The sequence below is a fragment of the Alexandromys fortis genome, unplaced genomic scaffold, assembly GCF_014885135.2.
Source record: "Alexandromys fortis isolate MF-2015 unplaced genomic scaffold, M_Fortis_MF-2015_v1.1 scaffold_370, whole genome shotgun sequence".
Lineage (NCBI taxonomy): Eukaryota > Metazoa > Chordata > Mammalia > Rodentia > Cricetidae > Alexandromys > Alexandromys fortis.
In genome coordinates, this window is record NW_026068242.1 from 285,269 (window position 1) to 309,588 (window position 24,320).

The 24,320-nt window shown below is 56.3% G+C and overlaps 2 protein-coding genes across 6 annotated transcripts; one reads left to right on the forward strand and one right to left on the reverse strand.

Moving 5' to 3' along the window:
- The first annotated feature begins 2,420 nt into the window (after window positions 1–2,420).
- On the forward strand, window positions 2,421–7,596 carry Gnb2 (G protein subunit beta 2). Its single transcript, XM_050131126.1, has 10 exons — window positions 2,421–2,579; window positions 4,871–5,016; window positions 5,280–5,318; window positions 5,426–5,532; window positions 5,819–5,882; window positions 5,963–6,125; window positions 6,218–6,284; window positions 6,520–6,721; window positions 6,810–7,026; window positions 7,112–7,596. Exons 2-10 carry the CDS (start codon window positions 4,960–4,962, stop codon window positions 7,216–7,218), a joined length of 1,023 nt encoding a protein of 340 aa, XP_049987083.1. The 5' UTR covers window positions 2,421–2,579; window positions 4,871–4,959; the 3' UTR covers window positions 7,219–7,596.
- Window positions 7,597–7,776: 180 nt separating this feature from the next.
- Window positions 7,777–24,275, reverse strand: Gigyf1 (GRB10 interacting GYF protein 1). Of its 5 annotated transcripts, none has more exons than XM_050131125.1 (28): window positions 24,134–24,275; window positions 17,932–18,166; window positions 16,857–17,006; window positions 16,717–16,781; window positions 16,485–16,593; window positions 16,259–16,388; window positions 16,066–16,161; window positions 15,828–15,939; window positions 15,598–15,706; window positions 15,328–15,368; window positions 15,048–15,212; window positions 14,621–14,874; window positions 14,428–14,488; window positions 13,562–13,696; window positions 13,319–13,419; window positions 12,999–13,170; window positions 12,731–12,897; window positions 12,496–12,596; window positions 12,297–12,416; window positions 12,008–12,108; window positions 11,790–11,872; window positions 11,569–11,712; window positions 11,265–11,489; window positions 10,824–11,014; window positions 10,565–10,725; window positions 10,304–10,482; window positions 10,104–10,233; window positions 7,777–10,012 (listed from the first exon to the last, which is right to left on the reverse strand). In XM_050131125.1, the coding sequence occupies exons 5-28, from the start codon at window positions 16,517–16,519 to the stop codon at window positions 9,960–9,962; spliced, it is 3,066 nt and encodes a 1,021-aa protein (XP_049987082.1). In that variant the 5' UTR covers window positions 16,520–16,593; window positions 16,717–16,781; window positions 16,857–17,006; window positions 17,932–18,166; window positions 24,134–24,275; the 3' UTR covers window positions 7,777–9,959. The 5 variants fall into 5 exon arrangements, with proteins under 5 accessions (XP_049987082.1, XP_049987081.1, XP_049987080.1 ...); XM_050131124.1 differs by having other exon boundaries at window positions 14,428–14,524; XM_050131123.1 differs by having other exon boundaries at window positions 14,428–14,533.
- Between the last annotated feature and the right edge of the window lie 45 nt (window positions 24,276–24,320).

Genomic DNA, 24,320 nt, shown 5'->3' on the forward strand with positions numbered 1-24,320 from the left:
AGAGCCTTTCGGAAGACCAGTGGGGTCAGTCAACATTGGCCGAGTGAGCGAAAACAGGGGAGCCCATTAGCTTGGAAATCGGCATGAGAGGTGGCAGCGCCGCAGAGGCCGGCTTGTTAGCTCGCTTAAGTGGTCTCAAGGAAGACACTTTGCCCCTCTGTACTTTGAGGAAGCTGAAGTAAAACTATGATGTCCTTTCTAAACTCTAATGTTGGCTCTATTATCTATATATGTCATAGAATTCATAAGTCCATATAGGTGCAATCTGAATAATGAATGTTGTTTTTTAAAAAAAAAAGAAGAAGAAAATAAAGCTGGCTGGTAGTGGTGGTACACACCTTTAATCCCAGTACAAGGCGGGCAGAGGCGGACGATAAGTGAGTTTGAGGCCAACCTAGTCTATAGAGGGAGTTCCAGGACAGCCAGATCTGCACAGAGAAACCCTGTCTTAAGAAAACAAAGAGAGAAAGAAAGAAAGAAAGAAAGAAAGAAAGAAAGAAAGAAAGAAAGAAAGAAAGAAAGGAAGGAAAAGAAAGGAAGGAAGGAAGGAAGGAAGGAAGGAAGAAAGGAAGGAAGGAAGGAAAAAGGAAGGAAGGGCTGAATGAGTACTGCTGTTGCCATATACTTTTGAGACAGGGCGTTGCTGTGCCGGTCTGGAGCTACAAGTGTGGGCTACCACATCTGATGACCGGGAGTTTTTAAGTGGACAGTGGTGGATGGTGTCTTCCTCAATTACTCTGCGCCTTAGGTTTATTTTATTTATGTGTATAAATATTTCACTTGTATGTTTGTGTGTGCCTTGCTTGTGTAGCTGGTGCACCAGAAGAGGGCATTTGATTCCCTGGAACTGGAGTTACAGAAGGTTATGAGCCACCACGTGGCAACTGACCCCAGGTCCTTCGGAAGAGCAGTAAGTGCTTTTAACTACCGAATCATCTCTCCAGCTCCCACCTTAATTTTTGAGACAAGACATCTCACTGAACCTAGAATTCCCTCATTGAGTTAGACGCGCTGCCCAGCAATGCCTCGGGTTTGCCCCAAGTTCAGTCTCTGCCTCTCAAGTGTTGGGACTATAGGCATGGCCATTGTGTCTGGATTGTGTTTTAGGGTATCAAACTCAGGTCTTTGTGTTTGTATGGCAAGAACTTTGCTGACTGAGCCATCATCCCCCAAGTCCCCCCCCACACTTTTTGAGACAGGGTCTCATGTAGCCCAGGCTAGCCTCCAACTCAATATGTATGTGAAGACGAATGTGAACTCTTGATTCTTCCGTCTCTATAACTGTCCACAAAATCCACCACAGCCTATTTTGAATAGTGTGTTTTAATTCCCTAAACTATGAGGACGGTCCGAAGGCCATCCGACAACTTGAACTTTCCCGAAACACTTTCACAGTCTATGGGGATGAGTCTCCCAACAATGCAGGAGACCTGAGGATAACCGTCAACACACTCATCGATACTCTCCTGGTGGAGGTGCTCCACGGTCACACAGTCAAGTTATTAAAGCTGCCTGAGATTCTAATCTCAGTTGAGTCCGTAATCAGGATTGTGAAGGATTAATAAACCAAAGTATAGGCTGAAGAGGTGGTTCCGTTGATAGAGTGTTTGCCTAGCAGGCTTGAAACCCTGAGTTCTACCCTGCATAAACCGGGCACGATGGTGCATACATTCCGATCCCGGCACTGGGTAGTCAGAAGCAGGAGGATTTATGAGATCAGGATCATTCTTGGCTATGTAGTTAGTGGGCTCACGACACAAAAAGCAAACACCTCTAGGCTTGCAAATCAATGAAGATAGACAATTATTGCCGCGGTATGAGGCTTAGTCTAGGGAGCCTATAACCCCCACAGGGCTGCGCTGAAGAACTATTTGGGTTTTATTCCCTCTAACTGCATTTTCTAGGCTCCTAGCGGTCACCAACCGCTTTTTTTTCTTTTTTTCTTTTTTTTTTTTTTTTTTTTGCCCCTCTGTCCTACACTGGTTGGGACTTCTCTAGCTCCGCCTCCGGGAAGGGGCGTGGTTTCCCACGTAGGGGCGTGGTCAAACCGAGAACTGGGCCTTCAAGCCTCCAGTCTGGGGCCGCCCAATGGGGGGGGGGGGGGGGAGGAAAAGAATCGAAGGAGGTCGGTCACGTGACCGGAGAGGCTTTTTTTTTTTTTCTTTCCCCCCCCCCCCCCCCCATGGCTATACCACCTCTGCTGTCCTGAGGGAGGATGGCTTGCTCCTTTTCAGGAAGAGAACTCCTGACTGTGCTCCCCGATGAGTTGGAAAGCCACGAGACTGGGCTCGTACGGTGACCGAGTCGGGTTTTGCCCCCGAGGCTGTGTTCCCGCGTCCCGACTCCCCCCACCCACCGGCGCAGTTGGTCTCGCCCAGCCTGGCCCTGGGCGCGGCGGCGGCGGCCGCGTCACTGGCGGGCGGGATCCCTCCGCTCTGGGGAGAGCTGCGCTGGACGGTTGAGTTGGGGTGACTGAGGAAATCCATCCGCGTCGCCGCTGCTGCCGCCTCCGCCGCGGAGGAAGACAGGACCTCCCGCGCTCCTGCAAGCGACCCCTTGGCAGAGTCCCACCACCTCAGGTACCTCCGCTGACAAAAGGAGTCCTCATCGCCCCCAGCCCCAAATTCCCACGGGGGTGTGTGCGGCAGGGGGAAGCCCCCGTTCCTTCCGTCTCCCGGGTTTGGCTCTTGGGAAACGGACGTAACTCCCCAGACCTCCCCTCCCTTCCTCTGGCCCGGTCGTTTCCAAACCCGGAAGGGGAACTGGGGGGACCCTCGGCTTCAATAATGCATGCGTTTCCTGCAGTATCAGTGGCATTTTTTTTTTGACCCTAAACCCCTGTCCCAGCCCCGCCTGCCTCTTGCTCCCTTAATAGCTGGGGGGCTAAATTCCGGGTTTCTTCTAGCCCTGTCCCGCCCCCTTTCCCCACCACCACCCCGCTGCCTGCCCCGGGGTAGCAACCCCTCGTGCCCACTCGTTTCACACCGTTGCTTACAGTAGACTTGCAGAACTTCAGAATCCTAGGTGGTACAGCCGAGGCCTCAAGGCCACCCTTGCTTTCGTCTCCACCCTACTGGCTGTCTCTTGATTTGGGCTCTGGCTGTGGTTTCTGAGTCCCAGATCCTAAACTGGAGATCTCAACATTTTATTATTATTATTTTTACAAATCCCTACCCCAAGTCTAGCCCTAGTCGCCTGTCCCCTTTGCCCAGCTTTCTTTTGGGCAAAATGGAGGTCCTAGGAACTGGAGGGCCTGGCCCACAGCACTTCGCAGCTCAGCACCAGCCTGCGCCTTCCAGCTGCCAGATCTGAGGACCCTTGCTTGTCTCCTCTCACACCTGCGGAGGTGGTGGCACCCCTTTTTTTGTTTGGGGCTGTGGATGCTTAATTCCTAGCATCTAGGCGCTGCTGAGGGAATCTTGGAGGGTAATGGGGAATCTTAGGGCTGGGAGCATGGCCCCCGACCCAGTGGCTTCTTCGTGGCCTGTTTTCCTTCTGCCCCAGGCCTGTGTCATTGCGGCTAGACCTGGGCTGCTGGAAGCTGGAAGGAAGGGGCTTTTGTCCACAGCTGGAGCAGGGTGGTAGCTGTGTCGTTGCCCCCTCCCATCTCATTTTGGAGGGGCATCCCCTGGCACTGGCTTAGAAACCTGAACTCAGAGGGGGAAATATCTCCGGGGAAGAGGAACGCCCAGTGGCTGGGGGAAGTGGGAGCTGGGTGGGGGACGCCTAGGTCGCCAGAGTGCTGTGTGCACGGCCAGATCGCACAGGTGTCCCGGGGAAGGCAGGACGTCGGAGGCTGGAGCGGTGCCAACTAGGCCTCGGGGGCTCCTGGGCGCAGAGCTGGGCTCTTGGGGTGCCTAGGGGCATCGGGCCAAGCCGTCTGGGGCCGCTTGCCGGCGCCTGGGAGAGAACAGCTCCGCGCCCTGGGACCAGCGGCCTCTCTTCGGAGCCCTAATTACTTCTGAGCGGCTCCCACGGGCTTTGTGCGGGCGCGGCGGGGCGGGCGACCTCGGTGCCGAAGGGAGCAGGCTGTTTGGGGGCTTGCCTTCCCTGCTACTCTCAGCGGCTAATGGGGTGCAGCCGGCCCGGAATGGGGATTATCCCTGGTTGAGCCGTCTCGAACCTATTAGTGTTCAATCGGCTTTTCCCAAATCCTGTAAACAGCCATCCTGGCCGTTTCTGAGGAAGAGGCAGGAGACTAGGTCGGGTGGGGGCGATGGGGGCCGGGGGTGGGGTCACCCACCCTACAGGTCTCTGCCGCGGATGCGGTTGCCTTGGCAACGAGGCTAGAGGGTGGGGGCACTTCACCAATGAGGTGCTCTCAGTCCGGGTGACGGTTGCCTAGGCAACCCCACGAACAGCCTAGCTTCTCCCCTCAGCCCCCCCCCCATCACCACCTCTGTCTTAGCTGGGGGTGTGTGCGGAGGGTGTGCGGTGTGTGGGTGTGGGGGTGAATTTAAAGAGGCACCGCCCCTTTTTAAAATTAGGTGCTGGGAGGGCGGCGCCTTGTGCGGGCTGGGGCGGACGCCAGGTCTGTTTTCGAAGGGACTCCCCCCCCCCACCCCATCCCCAGTTCCTGCCGCCCGAGTGTCCCGCCCGGGCTGCTGTCCGAGGGAGGGGTTTCCCCTGCTCTTCCTCTTGCACTTCCCACTCTGTTTCCGGGGGCCCGGGAGGAAGATTGGGGAAGTCGTCTGTTCCTTGGCAACGTCTCTTGGGTGCCAGAGACCCCATTCCTGCCCCGGGTACCACGTCCTCTGCTCCCCCTGCCCAGCTGACCCCTTCCGGGCCACGGGCTTCCACCCCGCCTTTCCCGGCTGCTTCCCGGGCGGTCTTGGGGCCTGACGTCAGCCTTGCATCCCCCCCCTCCCAGGCCTCGGGCCAGCGGCCAGGAGCTGCCTCCCCCAGCCCCCGTCCCGCGGCCCCCAGCCGCCCCCAACCCCGCCCCACGGGCCCGGCGCCATGAGTGAGCTGGAGCAACTGAGACAGGAGGCCGAGCAGCTCCGGAACCAGATCCGGGTGAGGGCCTGACTGTGCTGGGGAGGCCGAGCCGGCCAGGCGTGGCTTGAGTGTGCTGCTTCCCTTTGACCTGAGCAGACTGGGTTGCCTGTGGCCGGGGATGTGTGTGTGGCTGTGTGTGTGTTTCGCAGGGTGAGAGAAGAAAGGGGATCCTAACCTCCAATGTCTCCGTTTCATCCTCTCTTCCCTTTGCCTTGTCTCCTGTTTTCCTCACCTCCCCCGCTTCTCTACTTCCCTTCTCCTGCTCTGCCCATCACTTACAGGACGCCAGAAAAGCATGCGGGGATTCCACACTGACCCAGGTGAGGTGACTGTAGAGTTACTTGGGGGCCCTTGAAGGGACAGGAGGTCGGATGGGCTTCTGTTGCTTGAGTCTCCTTGTGCCAATACAGCTTCTCTGTTGTTCCAGATCACAGCTGGGCTGGACCCAGTGGGGAGAATTCAGATGAGAACACGGAGGACCCTCCGTGGACATCTGGCAAAAATCTATGCCATGCACTGGGGGACAGACTCAAGGTGCGTGGGTGGCCTCTGCCTTAGTGTCCCCAGGCTCTGGGGGTTATTTTACATAAAGGGCAGAATGGTATGGGGGGACTCCAGGACCCCCCAGGTCTGGTGGGGAGAATCTATGTCAGTTAAGTTTGGGCAGACTGATTCCCAGTATCCCTTGGGGACCAGGGATGCAGGATTATACTGCGAGGATTTGGGGAACGTTTCTGAAGTGTCTCTAGATGGGAAGGGACAGGGCCCTGTGTTGTCCACACCCTGACCTTGTCTGTGTCGCCCGGCCACTGCCCACCAGGCTGCTGGTCAGCGCCTCCCAGGACGGAAAGCTCATCATTTGGGACAGCTACACCACCAACAAGGTAAAATTGGCACTCGAAGTGGGTAGGATAGGGCTGCCAGTCCCTGGATGGCTCTAACTAGGGGTGATATTCTCCTCCAGGTCCATGCTATCCCTCTGCGCTCCTCCTGGGTCATGACCTGTGCCTATGCCCCCTCAGGGAACTTTGTAGCCTGTGGGGGTTTGGACAACATCTGCTCCATCTATAGCCTCAAGACCCGAGAGGGCAATGTCAGGGTCAGCAGAGAGCTGCCTGGCCACACTGGTGAGTGGAGCCTGAAGGAGAGGCAGGAACACAGCCGGGAGGGCAGACAATATGGCCTGATGAAATGTCTGACTACAACTTCCTTTCCCAAGGGTACCTTTCATGCTGCCGCTTCCTGGACGACAACCAAATCATCACCAGCTCTGGGGATACCACCTGGTGAGGCTCTGCCAGGCTGGGTTCCCTGCCTTTGGGTGGTCCAGGGCCCAGCAGGTGGCAACATTTCTGAGCACTTAGCTTCCTCCCCTGGGTGGGGGCCAAGTGGCTCCTGCACCACTTAGGGCCCCAGGCCTTCTTTCCAGAGGGCCCTGTCAGGTTTGGGTTCATATGGCAGGAGAGTCAGGGATTCTATCCTTCAACTCATTTCTGATCCTTCTTCTTGTCACCTCTCCAGTGCCCTGTGGGACATTGAGACAGGCCAGCAGACGGTGGGTTTTGCTGGACACAGTGGGGACGTGATGTCCCTGTCACTGGCCCCCGATGGCCGCACCTTTGTGTCAGGTGCCTGTGACGCCTCCATCAAGCTGTGGGATGTTCGGGATTCCATGTGCCGACAGACATTCATAGGTCACGAATCTGACATCAATGCCGTGGCTGTAAGTTGGGAGCATTGTGACAGCCCCCTGTGCTCCATGCCCCTGGCCTTGCCCAACATGCTTATGGTCTCCGGTCCACATCTTGCAGTTCTTCCCCAATGGCTATGCCTTCACCACGGGATCAGATGACGCCACATGTCGCCTGTTTGACCTGCGGGCTGATCAGGAGCTGCTCATGTATTCCCATGACAACATCATCTGCGGCATCACCTCGGTTGCCTTCTCACGCAGCGGCCGGCTGCTGCTCGCGGGCTATGACGACTTCAACTGCAACATCTGGGATGCCATGAAGGGTGACCGTGCAGGTAAGGGAGGCTTGTGCTGGGGCCCACAGAGGGTACAGGTATACCGTGTGGGCCAGACTAGTCCCTATGTCCTTTTCTTTTCTAGGTGTCCTTGCTGGCCACGATAACCGTGTGAGCTGCCTTGGGGTCACAGATGATGGAATGGCCGTGGCCACAGGCTCCTGGGACTCCTTCCTCAAGATCTGGAACTAACCACCCCCAACCCCAGATGGGCCAAGGCAGGGAGCAGCATCCCTGCCCATGCCCACACTACAGGCCTGGAGCTTTGGGGCTGGGTACACAGCCAAGCCTCCCTCCCTGGGCTACAGGGCCTTGGGTCCTGCTCCTATACCCAGGTTTGGTTCCTCCCGGGGGGGGGCCCCCACTGTGGAGATAAAAGTCGGGATGGAATAGGGGAAGCAGAAGGGCAGGAAAGCCCTCACCCTTTGCTGCCCTGGGGCTGGGGCCTCACTCCTCTGGAGGGCCAGAGGCAGGAGGTGGAAACTCCAGGGGCTGGCTTTTTTAAACTGGTTTTATTTTAATTTTTATTATATTTTCAGTTTTTCCATAAAGGAACCACTTCCAACTCTGTACGTAGTCTCCTTGCTTGCTATCCCCTCCCCCACAAAGCAGGCAGGCAGTGGGTATGAGGCTTCTCCAAGCTGTAGACAGAGGGTATTCTACACAAACCTGAGGCCAGCAGTTCCCAGAGACAACCCTACCCAACTCTGCCCCTGTCCCTGCTACGAAAAAGCCAGCAGACAAGATGGGTTTGGAGAACACACCAAGTTTTATTGGGAGTATTTACATGGGTAGGCAGAAGGGAAGTCACACTGGGTAGAGGTAGGGGTAAACTGGGGCACACAGGACACCTACCCTACCCTGAACCCCACGACGGGGTGGAGCAGCTAGGGCCCTGTAAGACTGGGACGGAGAAAGGATTAAGATGGGGGTGGGGTGGGGTGTCTGAGCCCCTGGGGTAGGGGCTCAGGGCTTGTAAACATTTACCACTCTCAGAGGGGATGGGGTGGGAGAGGGCTCCCCCTACACTTCCTCACAGGGTTAAGGCCTCTCCAGGCTCATGGGCCCCCAAGTTCAAAGTCTCTTTAGCTGGGGGAAGGGGTGGGAAGAGACAAGTGCCCCCTTCCCCTGCATTGGCTGTGGCAGGGGCAGGGTAGGTTACATTCAGTCACAACAGGAGTCTCTCCCACCCTCCAGTGCCACCATAATGGCAAGAGGGAAGGGGAGCTGGGGGGCCAGCAGCAGCAAGACATTTCCCCCTGGCCCATCACCCCCTTATTGCTTTAGAGAGAATATTGTCTTTTCACAGACGCTAACACTGTCAAAACCAGGGAGAAGCAGGTGGAGGGGCCGTCCACCCAGAGGCCAGCCTTATCCCCAACACTGACCCAGTTGCCACTTTGGTGCAAAAAAAAAAAAAAAAAAAAACAAACCAACAACAACAATAAAGAAAAGTGAAAACGAAAGGTTGCCTCTCTGGAGACAGATGGGAAAGAAGAAACTGGGGCCATTCCCCACTTCCTCAGGGCAGAAAGAGAAATACATTCATGGAGGGGAGGCAGTGGCAGTCTCGCCCTAATACTGCATTCTGAGCAATGAGGTCGATGGGAGAATTCACTAACATAAGAGCATTTCCAAAAAAAAAAAAAAAGCCAACCAACAATGGAGATAAGCCCAGACGGGATGAGGAGGAGTGAAGTCGGTGAGCACAGGCAAGGCGGCCCCCAGCCCAGGACACAGGCTCTTGACCTCCAGCTTCACACCCAACATAGAACATCCAGGAGAGGGGCTGCTCGTGCTCTCCATTTGGTCATGGGAGGGTCAGGTGCAGAGCTGTGGTCTCCTTTCCCACAGCTGGCTGCACATCAGGGTGCTCCCACAATGGCCCCACCACCACAGGTTCAGCCCCAAGCCGCCCTTCGGTGTCTTTCCCTCACACAAGCAAGGACTCGGCCATGACGAGAGGTTGGTGTTCTCCAGCTTCTGGAGGAAGGGCTATGTCCCTTCTTGGAGGGGTGAGACAGGCTTGGGGGCCAGAGAATACATTCATGTGGCAAAGGCAGGGAGCTGGGGCTTTCAGTGTCACACCCAGGCTGTCCCCCGAAATGGCAGCAGTGGGGGCAGCCCCTCAGCAGGCCTGAGTTCAGAGCCCACCTCTGACAGGCTGGCACTGGCAGCTCTTTCCCCGGCTCCCCAGTATGGGGGGGCTGTTTAGGGGTTGAGGGTGAGTGAGCTGGCGCAGCTCGTCCAATTTGTGCAATGTTCCTCCAAAGCAGCCGAGACAAGGGGCGACTCTGTGGTCCCCTCACCAGGACACCTGCCACAGTAACCACCACAAGGAGCTGGCACAGCGGGTCCAGTGGGCAGGGCTTCTGGAGAGGGCCTTGCTGGGCAAACTGCCAGCACCCAACTTCCAGTTACCCCAATGATCACCTTCTGGGGCAGCCTTAGGGGAGCCAGGCAGAACAGTTCCATGGAGCCTGGTACCCACTGCCCCAAAATAACAGTGTGAGTTTTTTCTTTCAGCCTAACTTTTTTTTTTCATTATTTTTCATCTTTTCTTAAAAAACAAAAAACAAAACGAAAAAAAAAAAAAAAACCAACCCTAAAACAAAACCTCTGTGGACCTTCCAATGTCACACCCATTATCCCAAAGGGGCAGATGGGTCTACAGTCTAGTATTTGAATGATACTTTTGTCTCTCCTAACATTTAAAATTAAAGAGAAAAAGAAAGTCCCTCCCCATCTGTAAAGTGCCTCGTGGTGGGTGAGTTAAGGTGCATCGTGTGGTTTGTAACAAGTGCTGGGGACCCTGCCCCACTTGCTTCCTCCTCTGCTCCCTGTTGGGAGCCTGCAGGCTGGAGACCCGAGGGTCCATGTCACCGCTGCCACCACCCAAGCCTAAAGCCCAGGGGGCTGGTGGGACAGGCTGGTCAGTAGTCATCCACGCTCTCGATCTCACCAGAAGGGCCGTGCAGGGAGTACCCTGAAGCCAGGGGAGAAGTGAGGGTGAGTTCCCAGGTCCTACGGCTGGCCAGCACAGGGAAAGCAGAGCTCCCAAACACCCCCACGCTTACCCAAGATGCTGGGGTCTGAGTGGAGCATCAGCGCCCGCCTCTTGGCCTTGCTGCCCTCCCCAGGGCCCAGTTTGGTGCTGTGGTTGGCCTGAAAGGCTGTCTGCAGGGAGGTGCTGCTCAGCCAGGCCTCCTATGGCAAATGAGAGTAGCATCAGGAGAGTCCTGGGTACCCTGCCTCCCCAGGTCCCACAAGACTCTACCTGCTGCTGCTGCTGCTGTTGCTGCTGCCGCTGCTGACTAGCTTTCTGCTTGGCCCTCCGCTCCAGGAATTGTTTGGCAAATTCTTTGGCTTCCAGCGTGTCCCCCAGGCAGGAACGGATATAATCATGGACATCATAGGGGGACTCCACCTCCTTGAGGATCGCTACAGCCATGGGCACTATGGGGAGGGGAAAGTCAAGCATGCTGGACAGGTCTGGAGTCCCCAGTGCCAACATGGCCTCCCAGGATTGCCTTCCTACCATCCAGGCTGCCCGTGGTGCTCAGGGTGTGTAGCATCTGCTCACACCACTGGGTGAAGCCGTCCTGGGGCCGAGGGATGCCCTGCAGCAGCTTCAGCAACTTCTCTTCCTCTTCTGTCTTTTTGCGAACAGGGCGACCTGACAGGTGGCTGTACGAGTCACTGAGGCAGGCGGGGGGGAATTGGAGGCCACAGGTGAGCCAGGAGCTTAGCACCCACCCCTCCCTGACAGACCCAAGCTAAACAGTTGTCTCACCCACCTGAGAGACGGGCTGCTCCGACTGTTCTTTAGGCCCAGGCTTCGGGCCAGGTTCCCGCCACTCTTGAGGGTGTCTTCCCAGAGTCCCAGGCTGCCACTGTTGCTGCCCCCACTCTTGTCTGGCCCGCCCCACAGTGGCCCAGCCTCAGACACCCACTGGTTCAGGGGGGCAGTGCCCAAGCCCCCAAGCTGCTGCAAATGGCAGGAAGTCAGGGGGCTCTACAATGGAGCCCTGGCTACCTAGGCAAGGAGGCTCATGGGGGGGGGGCTAAGGGAAAGGGAAAGAGTTGGGGGAGGGGCATCCTTCCAATAATGGAAAGAACCAAATCTCCGGCTTTAGGAGTCTGCGCTTAGGGCTTAGGGACATACTCCTCCCGCCCCCAGTGATTCTGGAAGCTGCATTGGGGGGGTGGGGGGGCTCCCTGGGACCCCTGCTGCTTACCACTCGGTGGTTGGGGGCCTGGGCCCGCAGAGGATCCCGGGGTGCCGGCTGCTTGTGCAGCTGCCGCTCGCTTTCCATCTGCAGCTCCAGCAGAGTCTTCATGGACAGGCCCTGCTTGGCCAGGCCAGCCCAGAGTGGGGGCGGGGAGCTCGGTGCAGGGGGCACAGGGACATTCGTTGCCTGCTGCTGCTGTAGCAGCTTCAGCAGCAGCTCCTGCTGCCGAACCTACGTGAGGACATAGTGGATGTTGGTGGGTGGCTGGCACCAGGCCCAGGCAGGCCCAGGAGACAGGTGGGACTTGAACCTGCTTGCGCCGAAAGAGCTCCTCCTCCTCCTGCCGCCGCTTCTGCTCCTCCTGCTGCTGCTGCTGGCGGCGCTTCTCCTCACGGCGTTTTCGCTCCTCTTCCTCCCGCTTCGCCCTGAGCTCCACTTCTCTGCGCTCTTGAAACTGTGGTGGCAAGGAGCTAGTTAGCTGGGGGCTGCACCTGCTTCAGCCGGCCTTCAACAGGCTAGCCTGTTACTTACTTTATGTTGCAGCTGGAGTTGTTCTAGAATTGGACCCTGAGTCGAAGAGTTAATTGGTATGTCCCAAAGACTGGCCTCACCACCTGCAGGAGGAAAGGCAGCTGCAGAGGCCCGAGCCCAGTGGAACCACCCCCAGATAGGAAACAGAGCCTGAGTGTCACAAGCAGGGACTCGGGGTAAAGGGACCAGGATATGGCATGGGGCAGGTTGGCACTCACCTGACTGTGATGAAGCTGAGGTATGTAAGTCCCAGAGGGGGCCTGAATCTGGCACCGACAAGGACCGGCTCATCGTCGGGAGCAGGTTCTGGTCCCCACCCCTGAGAAGCAAAACACTGGCCCTCAAGACACTGCATTCACTTGTAGCCTGACTTCCTCCCTTCCTCCTTTCCTATCTCACACCAGCATACATATTCTGTTGGTGTCTCTCTCTCTCTCTCTCTCTCTCTCTCACACACACACACACACACACACACACATACACACACGCATGCACAGTGAAACAGACCTGGGGGTTTTGAGAGCCTGGAGCTGCTGCAGGAATGTCGTGAGCTGCTGCTGCTGCGGCGGCGTCAGGTCCCCCATAGCTGCCTTTTCCCGGAGCGTCGTGCACTGCGGAAGCTGGCGGCTACAGACAGACAGGGCTCAGATGGTAGACCACCCAGGACCACTGCCGTACCCACATCATGCCCCGAAGCTCCCCATACCTGCCGACCAGCTGCAGAAAGTGCTGGTGCTGCAGCTGCTGGTACAGGGCCGCGGCAGCCAGCTCCTGCTGCTTCTTCAGCCGCTCCTGATCCATGTTCCCCTGCAGGAGGTCAGAGCATGCCTGTGAGTGTGCCCAGCAGGAGCAGGCCTAGCAAGCAAGGTCGTAAGGAAGTCTAAGGTCCTGCTGCTGCCCCCACTGGCCTTCCTGCAACCTGCAGAGCAGACAGTACTCACCAGCAGCGGGGGTGGCGAGGGCCCAGGGGCAAAGGGCACGCGGCCCCACATCTTGATCACCTCTCCCAGAGGCTGGAAACCCTCATCACAGCCCCTCTTCACTAGGAGGGACATGGAGAAATAGCCAGCCTGGAACCACTCAGCCATCTCCTGGGTTGTGAAGGGGCCTGGAACAAGGGTGTGAGAGGATTAAGAAGTGGCCATGGTAGATTAGAGAACACACTTAAGTCTGCCCAATCAAATCCGCTCCTAGGAATCTGCTACCCACCTTGGATCTCCCCCTGTGGGTCCTTGTAGAACCACTTTCGGGCAGCGCCATGGCTGAGGGGAAGGGCAGTGGCGGCTGTGGAGTGGCGAAGGCCCTGGGTCTGCATGGTGGCCGTAAACTGTTCCTCCTCCAAGGAGCTGTCCTGCAAGGAGGCCACCAGCTTCTCTGCCTCCTGGGAGTCCAGAAAGAGAGTCCAGTTTGAGTGAACTGATAGCACCAACACCAGAAAGAGGCTGGGCTCAGGAGGGCAGGCCAGGGCACTGTCGGACAGACCCGAGTGGCGGCCTCTCGAGCACGCACAGGCACACCCTCCCCACAACCTGCTGCAGGTGCTTCAAGCCTTCTTCATCTTCTAGATCTCCAGGTGGGCCAGGAGGCGAGCCGACTGCAGGACTTAGAGGCAGACCCCTCATCTCGTCTCCTGGGAGAGGAGATGAGAAAGTGGGAGGGGCAGGAAAGGGGACAAGACGGCTCTTCTACCTGCTAGGAAAACAGGCTCTCACCACAACCCATCCCTCCCCACACCCCGGCACTCCCTTGTGCATCAGCTCTAGCCAGTCTACCTTCGGCTGGCGGAAGTTCTTTCTCCACTGCCTCATCGCCATCCTCACTCGTCGTCCAGAGAGGGCCCAAGGCAGGCAGTGAAGATGGGGAGCTAGGTTTCTCAGGAGGAGGCAATGGGGTCACCTCCTTCCCACCTGGAAGGAACAGATGACTACTTGAACTCAAAACCAAAGGGGCTAAGGAGTTGGCTCAGCACATAAGTGTTTGCCTCCCAACCTTGAGGGCCTGTGTTGAAATCCCAAGAACCTATACAAACGCCACATGTAGGAGTGTCTGTAATCCCAGTTTTCCCATGAAAACGTGGAAGGCAGAGACAGGAAATTAATGCTCAACAGGTTCGTAGGCCCAACTGGGCACAGACAATGGGAAAGATCAGAGAGCCCACCCCAACCAAGATGAAGGGCAGGGACCTATACCCACGGTTGTCCTCTGACCTCCATACACTGTGGCACATTCATTCACACATATACATACACGATCAAAATAAAAGACCAGGGGAGACCATGTGAGTGAGCTTGCACACAGTGAACATGCACAACCCTGGGGCGTGTCTATCCTTTCCAACATTGGTCAACTCCCTACCCAAGCATGAAGCATGGATGTGGAGAGCCGAGCTGTCTGCACTGTGCAGACTCCTGGCCCTGCTCTGTGAGGTATTAGTTAGGACCCACAAGTGTAAGGGCTGTGTGGGTGCCTGCCGGCTGCAGAGCTTCTAAAGGGCTCCAAAGGTCATTCTGTTCACACCTGACAGAGGTCCCTCTCCACGTATTTGAGTCCTGGCTCGGGACGTGAATGCATACATAGGCACACAGACATCGCAGGTTAGAGGACAGCTCAGCCTCCCTGCAAGGTTGTAAGGGCTCACCTGCCTCAGGCCCCTCGTCATCCACCCCTTCTGAAGGCTCCTCCTCCTCTTCCTCCAGGCCCTGGAAATCAAGCTCTTGCTCCTCAGGAATAGGTTCCTTGGGGCCCTTCTGTGTGAGAAAGGGCAGAGTGGACAGAGGGAGAGCAGCTGGGGGTCAGCCCCCACCAACCCCACCTGGTCCCTGAGAAGGTACCTTGAGCGGCAGGAAGGCCCCGGAGGCATCAAAAGTGCCCATCTCCTCATCTTCATCGTCCAGGCACCACTCAGGGAGCCCATCCTTGTCATCTTCAAAACCATCGAGCCCTCGGCATCTCCGGAGGTGAGAGCTGCCTCCCCCAACCCGCCCATCCTCTTCGCCACACCCTCCTCGATCCCCTCGCAAATCAAAATCAAATTTGCGCCTCCGTTCCCCATGTTCCCGCCAGCCAGCAGAGCGGGGACCACCATCTGGAAGAGGAAGTTGGAGAAAGAAACAAAACAACATAGAAACTAGTGTCCAGCCACACCAGGCTCTGCCTTCTCCAGCTCAGCAGGTCTTCCCACCTAGCATGGCCATCCCCCTCCCCAGCATCAGCCACATTCAGGGAGCAGTTCCTGAACCCCACCTTGCCCCATCTTACCAGGACTGGTGGAACGCCAGCGATCACCATCTCTCCGGGGTCCTGCCCCGAGTCTCCAGCTGCCATCCTCCTCCTGCTCTTCTCGCAGTGAGCGCCAATTCTCACTGTCCGAGCGTGCATGCTCCTTCCTTGGGCCAGCCCCTCCCTCCTCAAACCCAGATCGTGCTGGCATGGGAGAAACAGACAATAAGCATTAAAGAACCCCACGACAACTCAACTGTCCTCCCCCTCCAACCTGGGAACCCAACCTCAGCTGCCACCACACCCAACACTCTCATACCTCCATCCCGCCTTGCAGACTTCTCAAACCGCCTCTCACCTCTGTGGAAGAAAGATGCTGGTCAAGGCACACACATCATCCCCTCTGCTCTCAGGTGGAGCAGGGGGAGCCAGGGGACATCAGGCTGGGGAGAAAACAACAGAATCCCCAAAACAACCAGAAGGAAAGGAACAGACAGGACCCAGAGGGCTCTGGCCTCCACAGTCACCCCATCACTAGCCCAGCTCCCACTCCTCTGCCCTACCTGCCTACCTCATCTTTCCATCCCACCTGTCATCCCAGCTCTGGCTTCGCTGGATCTCCCGGGGATTGCGTCCAAAGGCTCCATCCCCTTCCTCAATGCTTCTTTGGTAAAAGCAGCTGTCACCACGGCCACGGCCTGAAGGAAGAGGGCTCACATCTGGGCTTGGGACCTTCCAGTGCCCCTCTGCATCCTTAGCACCACCCATTCCAACTCTGCCCATCTCCTCCCCTAAAAAACATGGGGTGTCATCCTCTACCTCGGCTCCGTGTGCTGCCCCTGCCACGGGAGGTGGCAGCCAAAGGGGGCCCAGCCCCTTTCCCCATCAGCCTCAGTACAGCCACACTGTTCACTGACAGGGAGAAGTTTCTCTGAGGAGGGAGCCAGGGATGGGAGTGAGGACGTTATCACTCAGTCAACCCCCATCCTCTCAAGCCCGGCTCCTCCTCCCACCACCCTAGGCCCATTTGTCTCAGCCTGGCTGGGCCCTGCCCCACCTGCTCCTCCTCAGTCAGAGGCTCCAGGGCCAGAGGTTGCAGTGGTTCCTCCTGCAACACTGCGGCGAACTCCTTGTCCTGCAGTTCCTCGGGGACCTGTGACGGGCAGGAGGCCCAATACACTATACCCTCAGGGGCAACTCACTGATCAGGCAAATGGGGGAGGGAATCCTGTCCCATTCCAAAACCTCACCTTGTTCTCCTTGACATAGAGGGCCAGCATCTCTTCTCGCCCATAGCGGTAATCTGCTAGCTTGTATTTGGGCATAGCAGGAGATGGGGGTGGAGAGGTCACACTGCCACCACTCGAAAGAGCCCTCAGCCTAGATCAGGCACAGAAAGGAAGGGAGAGGGAGGTCCACATAGCCCTTCCCCACTACCCCAGCTTCTTCCCATGGGCCAGAGCTTGAGCGACCCACCACTCAGGTCCAAAGTTGAGTGTCTCCGCTGCCATCGTGGAGCCGAGATGCTTTTCAAAGGTCAAGGATGAGCAGAGAAAGGAGGACCAAGTGTGTACTGTTCAAATACCTGTAGGGCCACAGACAGGGCCATAAGTAACCATCTGCAGGTTACTCACGGGGACAACACCTTACTGGGTCAGTGAGAGGCCACCATCTGGGTGGTGAGTCATTTTGGCAATGAAGAACTCACCTAAACCAGACACGAGACCATGCACACCATGAGTTAACCGAAGCCAGTCAGGGTAGGGGAGAGTCCTAGGGAGTGAGAGAACAAGGAAGCTTGAGCCTGGTCTGCCTCAGTGAGGCGCCCTCTGGTGGCCCAACACTCACCTGACAGTCCTGCCCTGGGAAGCAGGGGAGACAAGGGCTCTCTCTGTTCTGGCAGGGCCTGGGCTGAGCTGACCCAGAGTTCCCAAGCAACTAGCTATGGCCTATAGCTTCAGTAGTGCCAGGGAGGAACTTTCACATCTGGGAAAGATCCTTAGGGAGAAGAGAAGGAAGAGGGTGGTTACACCAGTGAGTCAGATGGCTCCCATCCTCTGGCCCACAGCTGCGGGGTACAATGAACTTAGGACAGATGTACAGGCGTGGTCAGTGGTGCTCTCACGGGGTGGCTGAGATGGCCAGTGCGGCAGGGACACAGTGAGAAGGTAAGGATGGTAGTGATGGGCTTTCAGGACCACAAACCAGGTAAGGAAGCCATCAGGACCAGGCATGGCGGTGCCCATGCTTCCAATTCCAGCACTCTGGAGACAGAGGCAGGAGGATGGCAAGTTTAAGACCAACCTGGGACACCTTGTAGACCTTGTTACAGTAACAACAAAAGGACTGAGGATTTGGTTTAGCTGGCAGCGTGCTTATTTATCACACACGAAGCCCTACGCTCTCTCCCCAGTACCACATGCCCGTGATCCCCAAAATTTGGGAGATGGAGGCAAGAGGTTCCGAAATTTAAGGTCATTCCTGGCTACATACATGTTCAGGGTCAGCCTATGCTACATGAGGCCATGCCTTAAAAAATAAAACAAGGCACTGGGGCCACTTATGTTCTATGGAGGAACGGGCAGCTTATGTCTTATAGAGGAATGGGCCTCTCACGTCCTCTGAACGGTCCATTTTGGAGAGCATCACAGTAAATCTTGAAACAAGATGACTTCTCTACAGGAAAAAACTCTAATTACCTGTCTGGAAATCAGAATCAGGGAGCTGGGTCTGGCCAGGAACCAAACACGCACTAAACATGCACTCGGGCAGGCATAGAGCAGGGGTGTGGCCACAGCACCCCAGACTCATCTACTAAATGGAAACCAAGCCTAAACTCCTTCCCCTACATCAAGAACTGTCCCTCAGAAAAAAGTTCAAGGTGGGAAGAGGGCTACAGAGTTGCTGGCAGAAGGCCCCTCACCATATGGGAAGAGGCAAGTCCAATCTCTGAGGCTGGTGAGCGGCAGGGGCAACAGGGGCAGGTTCCTCTAGGAGTCTGGGTAGGAGACTCTTGGAAGCAGGTTCATCTAGGAAGGGCAGAGTAGGAAGAAGGGCAGGCAGTGTCCAGGGGTGTGCGTGGGTTCCTATCACTGACTGGGCAGGAGGCTGGACCAGTGTGCCTCTGCAGTCCCCATCCGCTGCAGGATGCCAGGAGTCTGGAGGAAAGAGAAAGAAAGACGGTCTCCCCTGTAGCTAAACCAAGACACCATGGCAGACAACGGGGTGACCCAGAATCCAAGCACCTTGGAATCTGCGGTGATTGTGTGGCTGCTGAGAGACAACAAATGGGCTGGCCCAGGGCACCTGTGCTGCTCAGTGATGCCCCGGGGCCTCCGCAGACCCCGAGGACACGATGCTAAGTGTAACAAGTCAGGCACAGACAGCTGGCAGAGAGCAGGCCTAGCACTCACAATGCCCTGGGTTTGACCTCAGTATCACATTAGCCAGACATGGCGGTACACACCTGTAATCCTAGCACTCAGGTAGTGGGTGCAGAAGGATCAGAAGTTCAAACTCCCCATTCCCTGCCCCAAGATGCTACCGAGTGGTCAAGCACTTTCCTAGCATGCGCAAGGCCCTGTCTTCAACCACCAGTACTGCCCAAAAAGGGACCTGGGCTAGAGAGACAGCTCAGTGGTTGAGAGTCCTTGAGTTCAGGTCCCAGCATGGGGGTGGGGGGTGTCAAGAAAGATAAAACCTCTGTAGGATGTTCCTTACAGAGGAGCCAGGGGTTGGGGCAGGCTGAACACAGAAACCTGAAGTTGGGACAGAACTGTTGGCAAATGCTGAACGGGTTCAGGGCTTCGGCTGGGCACAGGGGAGGCTGGTGACAGTGGCATAAAACTGTAAATGAATTGACATCAACGCCACAGATCTGCACACCAAAACAATAAACGAAGCGGTAAGAATCCTTTTACCTCAACCTTCTGAGCGCTGGGATTGCGTGCACGCACGGCCACGCCTGGCTTACACCCTCATTTTATTTTTATTCCTTAATTATGTGTATATGTTTGGGTGGGAGGAATGACGTTGCGCACCCTTGAATGTAGGTGCCCAGGGTCTAGAAGGTGTCAGATCCCCTGGAGCTAGAGTTACAGGTACCTGTGAGTCACCTAACGTGAGTGTTGGGAATCACACTCAAGGCCTCTACAAAGGTAGTGTGCGCACTCCCCAGCCCCCCGCATCAACAATCATTTCAAGAAAGCTTTAGTGAGGCTGGTGGCATAGGACCTTAGCATGCACAAGCCCTGTAGTCCTGCCCTCAGTATTTATTTTTAAAAAATGTTTTGTAGGGCAGTGTAGAGGGCTCAGTCAGAAAAGTGCCGGCTGCACAAACACAGGACCTGAGATCAAGTCCCAATACTCACCAATACTTACGTAAGAGCCAAACATTTGTGTGTGCCTGGGGAGGTAGATATAACCCTAGCACTAGGGAGGTAGAAAAAAGAGGATCCCCGAGACTTGCCGGACATCCAATCTAGCAAAATTGGTGAACTCCTGGTTTAAGCAGATGGCTGGAGAGATGGCTCAGTGGGTAAAGCGCTTGCTGCACATGCATGAGGACCTAAGTTCTAATCCCCAGAACCCATGTATAGATAGATGCATAGTATTCCTACAGAGAGATGGGAGGTGGAGACAGGAGGACCCCTGGGAGCTCATGGACCAGTCAGCTGATGAATGATGCCTCCAGAAGAGACCCTGTCTCCATCAAGGTGGAAGGACCAACATCTGAGGTTTTCTCTGACCTCCATGTGAGTATACACTCATTCATGCATATACACAAAAACTGAACAAGCAATAAAGTTGAGAGCAAAAGAGAAAGATACAACCTGCAGTCTTCACATCCTCTTGAGCATGAGCCCATAAAAGGCTTTAGGGGAAAAGCCACCGTGAGGGCTAGACACTGTTCCCATTCCAAACAAAGAACCCCACACTCCTTCAAACAATCTGGAGCCTACTCAGTCAGTCCTGGTGGAGCAGGCACTGGTCTTGGCAGTGAGGGAGCGCTGTCCAGCAGGTGCCCTACCCTCAACCGTGCATTCTCCCACCCTTCATGGAGCCTCCCTGACTGGAAAGTCTAAGGAAGGAGGGCTGGCAATACAGCTCAGCCTGGTAAAGGGGCTTGCAGCCAATCCTGAAGATGTGAATCGGATACCTTAGGATCTACGTGGTGGAAGGAGAGAAGCGTGTCATCCAAGTTATCCTCAGACTTCCATGCACACTATGTACACGTGTGTACACACACACACACACACAGCTTGAATGGTGGGGTGGGAGGTGGACACAAGGACATGCTTAATTTAAAAAGAACAAATGAAAATAGAAAAAGAATAAGCAGTGGCAATGTGGATGTAACAGGGCCACTGCAAAGGCAGGGGAAGACCCAAGGCAAGCGTGTAGGTTCTCAGGCCTGCAAACTAGCCAGAGAGAAGTGCCCAGAACTCAGCAGTACTGGGCTTCCTCCTCACACTGAAGGGACCCAGGGAGCAGCAGGCAGTCCACTGCGTGCTGCCTGAAGCCATGTGCTCTTGACTGAGGGAGACTCAACTCCCTGAGGACTACGGACTATGACTGCAGACACCAGGCTGTCAGCTGGGCAGAAGGGTACGACTGGCTGCTAGCAGGTGGAGACCAGGGATGCTGTGGGCCACCGCACAACTCAGAGGACAACCCAGCACAAAGAAGCATATGGCCGGCTTGGGAACGTGGCTCATTTGGGAGAATTCTTGTCTAGCATGCACAAGGCCTTGGGTTCAATCCCCAGCAAGGCATAAATCAGGCAGATAGTGCAGGCCTGTCACTCAGCATGTATCCAGGGGAGGCAGTGGAACATTTAAAATAAGGGAGGCCTGTGGGCTCCCTTGTTCCTCATGAGCCAGTAAAGGCTTCCCTCACTGCACTGTCCAGTGAGAAAGTCCAGAGCCCTTAGGAGGAGAAGCAACAGCATCAGGCTGGAGAAATGGTTCAGCTGATAAAGGAGTCTGTGGCCAAGCCTGATGACCCGAGTTTGATCACCAGGACCCATATGGTGGAAAGAGAGGACCAACTTCTTCAAGTTGTCCCTTGACACCACCCCCCACCATGAAACAGACAGACACACTGACACATACTTTAAAAATGAGAACAAAACAATCTGTTTGCCTACCCCTCCAAGCTAAGCAACCAAGCCTCTCTCTAAGAAAGAAAACAGGAGGGCAGCTGAGTTGGGGACCTCATCTTTTCCCACCTCACCTTCTACTGGCTGCCTAGGTGAAGAATCTTTTCCTCCCAGGTCACCTCTGCTTTGCAAGGCCCCCTCCCCACAGCCCACCTCAACTCCCCCAGCATCTGTGCGCTCTCAGTATTAAAAGAGTGAGCGTGAGCCCTGCTGGAAGCACAGGCTGGAGCTGGAGCTGACTGGCAGCTTCCTCGGGGACCCTGGGCCGCTCCTCTTGTGCCCAGAACTACAAACACAAGCTGACCACTTCAGGCCAATGCTTCCTTACTCTATAACCCCTAACTCTGCCCCCATCTAAAACAATGTAACTTGGCACCATCCTGTACCACGGCTGACAAGAGTCAAAACCCAAATGCTCCCCCACTTGAGCAATCACCCAGTCACCCAGTCTGTAGAAGGCAACTTTCCCAGGATGGCTGAGTGGAGACATCGTGTGTATGCATTCTCCATGTGTGGTGGGGAGGAAGGGCTACAGGCCCCCAGCAGCCCCAGGGCAGCAGTTACCCCTGCTCTACTCCACCACAGTGACAAGCAAGCCCAGCACTTGGCAATTGTGAATTGACTTCACAGTTTTCAAAGCATTTTCACGCTTTACCTCATTTGATCCCTTCTGTCAACTCGCCTAGCCAGGGGACTCCAGTACATAGAAAATGAAGTTACAGCTTCCCTGACGGGCACCCCGACACCCTCACCACTACCCCGGACTGACAGAGATCTGATAGGTGGCGGGAGCCATCCTGCAAGTTCGGGCTTCCTATGTTGAGCCTGAAGCCATTTTAATTCTTTCTTCGACTTGGGGCTGACGAGGCTTGCTGAGACAAGGTCCCAAACTGTACCCGAAACTGGCCTCACACCTAGAGCAGCCCTCCTGCTTCCTGAATGTTCCCATGAGTGGCAGAGGCTTCCAAGCCAAGATTTTTCTTAAGACTTTCACGTTTTGCACATGTGTATGGTGTCCATTTACCTGTTTAAATTCACGTGTAGATGCACACGCACAGCAACGAAGAGGCCCGAGGCCGATGCCTGGCATCTTCACTTGCTCCCCACCGTGTTAATTGAGGCAGGGGCTCTCGCCAAGGCAGAATATACTCTTTTTGGCGAGTCTAGCTAGCCCTCTTGCAAGGGGGATCTGTCTTCCTGGGACGGCTGGAATGACAGGCGAGCCGCCATGGTCACCTAGCTTGTGTGTGGCTCTGGAGATCCAAGCTCTGGTCCTCATGCTGGCTCAAGTGCTCTAACACCAGAGCCCTTCCTTCCTCAGACTTTTGTGCCACCTTTGCTTCCCTTTCCCCTCGTTTTATTATGATTGTGTGATGCGGAGGAGGGGCACACATGGGGGCAGAGGACAGCTCTGTGGAGTCTGGTCTTGACTCCCACCTGAAGTGAGTTCCTGGCCAACAGGCTTGCAAACCAAGTGCCTTGACCTCACCATTGGTCTGTTTCCTATCCCAAAAGCCAAAAAAAAAAAAAAACAAAAAAACAAAAAACATGTAACAGGCTAGGGTCAGCTTGGGGTCTCTTCTTCACTACCCCCACAAACCACTAATTTACACCTGCTACCTGACAGAGCGGGTCAACAAAGATGAGCACACAAAAATTTTACTAGAATCCCCATGTGGGACACTCAAGAACCAGGGCCCACCCGGCCAACGGACAGAAAGAATAAGCCAACTTCCTCAAATCCTCTCCAAATTCGGGATACTGATGTATAACCTATTAGTAAAAAGTTGATCTGGAAGGGAGGGTGGCTGGCCGGGCGCTGCTGCAACGGAAACAGTTGGATGGGTAGATGCCAGACCAAACCAGACACTGGTCCTAAATGGGTCGGGGGCTTGAGCAGAAAGTGGCGTGCCAGCTTGGAGGGGCAATGGCTGCTGGGAAGGGGCTTTTCCGGAAAGGTAGGACTTTGAGCAGAGGGGAGGACCGGGGTGGGTGGAGGAAAGAGCTGGCCACCAAGTATTTATTTAGCATCTCCCAGGCACAACACTGCAAGCTGCTTGGGAACTGTAGTAACTATTGGGTCTAAGAGGGGACACAGAAGGGGCTTTCAACTTGAAAAAAAAAAAATTAAGGGAAAGAATTCTGGGTAAACTGTGAGGGGCAATGACCTGCAGCTGTCCCGTCTAGTGGGGACATATGGACCGGGAAGAGCCCGGTCTAGTGTCAGGGCAGCCCAGCGGCCCCAGCTCAGACAGACAGGTGTCTCACGCGGCCGGACAACTGGGGAGGAAAGAGGGACCTCGATGACCAAGCACTTAGGTGGCCGCTTAAAAACGCAAGAAACCGTGGTGAAGACCCAAGACGAGGCGCTCGGGCAGAATAAAGCTTCCATGTCGGCCAAAGTGCTAGAATGCTTGGCCCAGCGAGCCCCGCCAGACCCGGTTCGGCTACCAGAACCGTGCTTGGCACGGAGCGGCGAGAGGGGACACCGCCAAAAGGGGAGGTCGCGGCGCGCGCACAAGCACACAAGCAAAGAGGCCCGGGCCCGGGCGGGACGTGTCGGGGAGCCTGGAGGGGACCCCAGAGACGCGACCGTTACTTAGGCACCGAACACGGTGGGGTGCGGGAAAGCGCGGGCCGGGAGGACGGCGTGCCCTTCAGGGAGGGGCGCCAGGTGCGCGGGGCCGGCCACCGTCCCCTCTCCCTCCCGAGGAGCAGAGGGGCAGCAGGGCCTCCCCCCCCAACACACACCCGCCCGAACCGGAGCCGCTCCGGGGAGGGAGGGAGGAGGGAGGGAGGGCTGGCGCGCCGGAGGGCGGGCGGGCGGGCGAGCGCGGGGCACGGGGCACGGGGCACGGGGAGGAGGGCCCGCGCGCGCCGCGGCCCCGGCTCCTGCCCGCAAAGGCTCCCGGGCGGCCGCCGCTGGCGTCGGGGGCGGGCCTGCTCCGGTGCTCGCAGAGCTTACCGGGGGCGCGAGGTTCCCGGTCCCCCCGGGCGTTGGCGACCCGGGCGCGGGGCTGGCGGTGACGGGCGGGTGGCGCGCGGCGGGGCCGGGACGGCGGCGGCGGCGGCGGCAAGGGGGGGTGGGGGGGGACTGGCGGGCGCTGGCGCTCCCGCGGCGGCCGCTCCTCTCTGTTTGTGTTTGTAGCAAG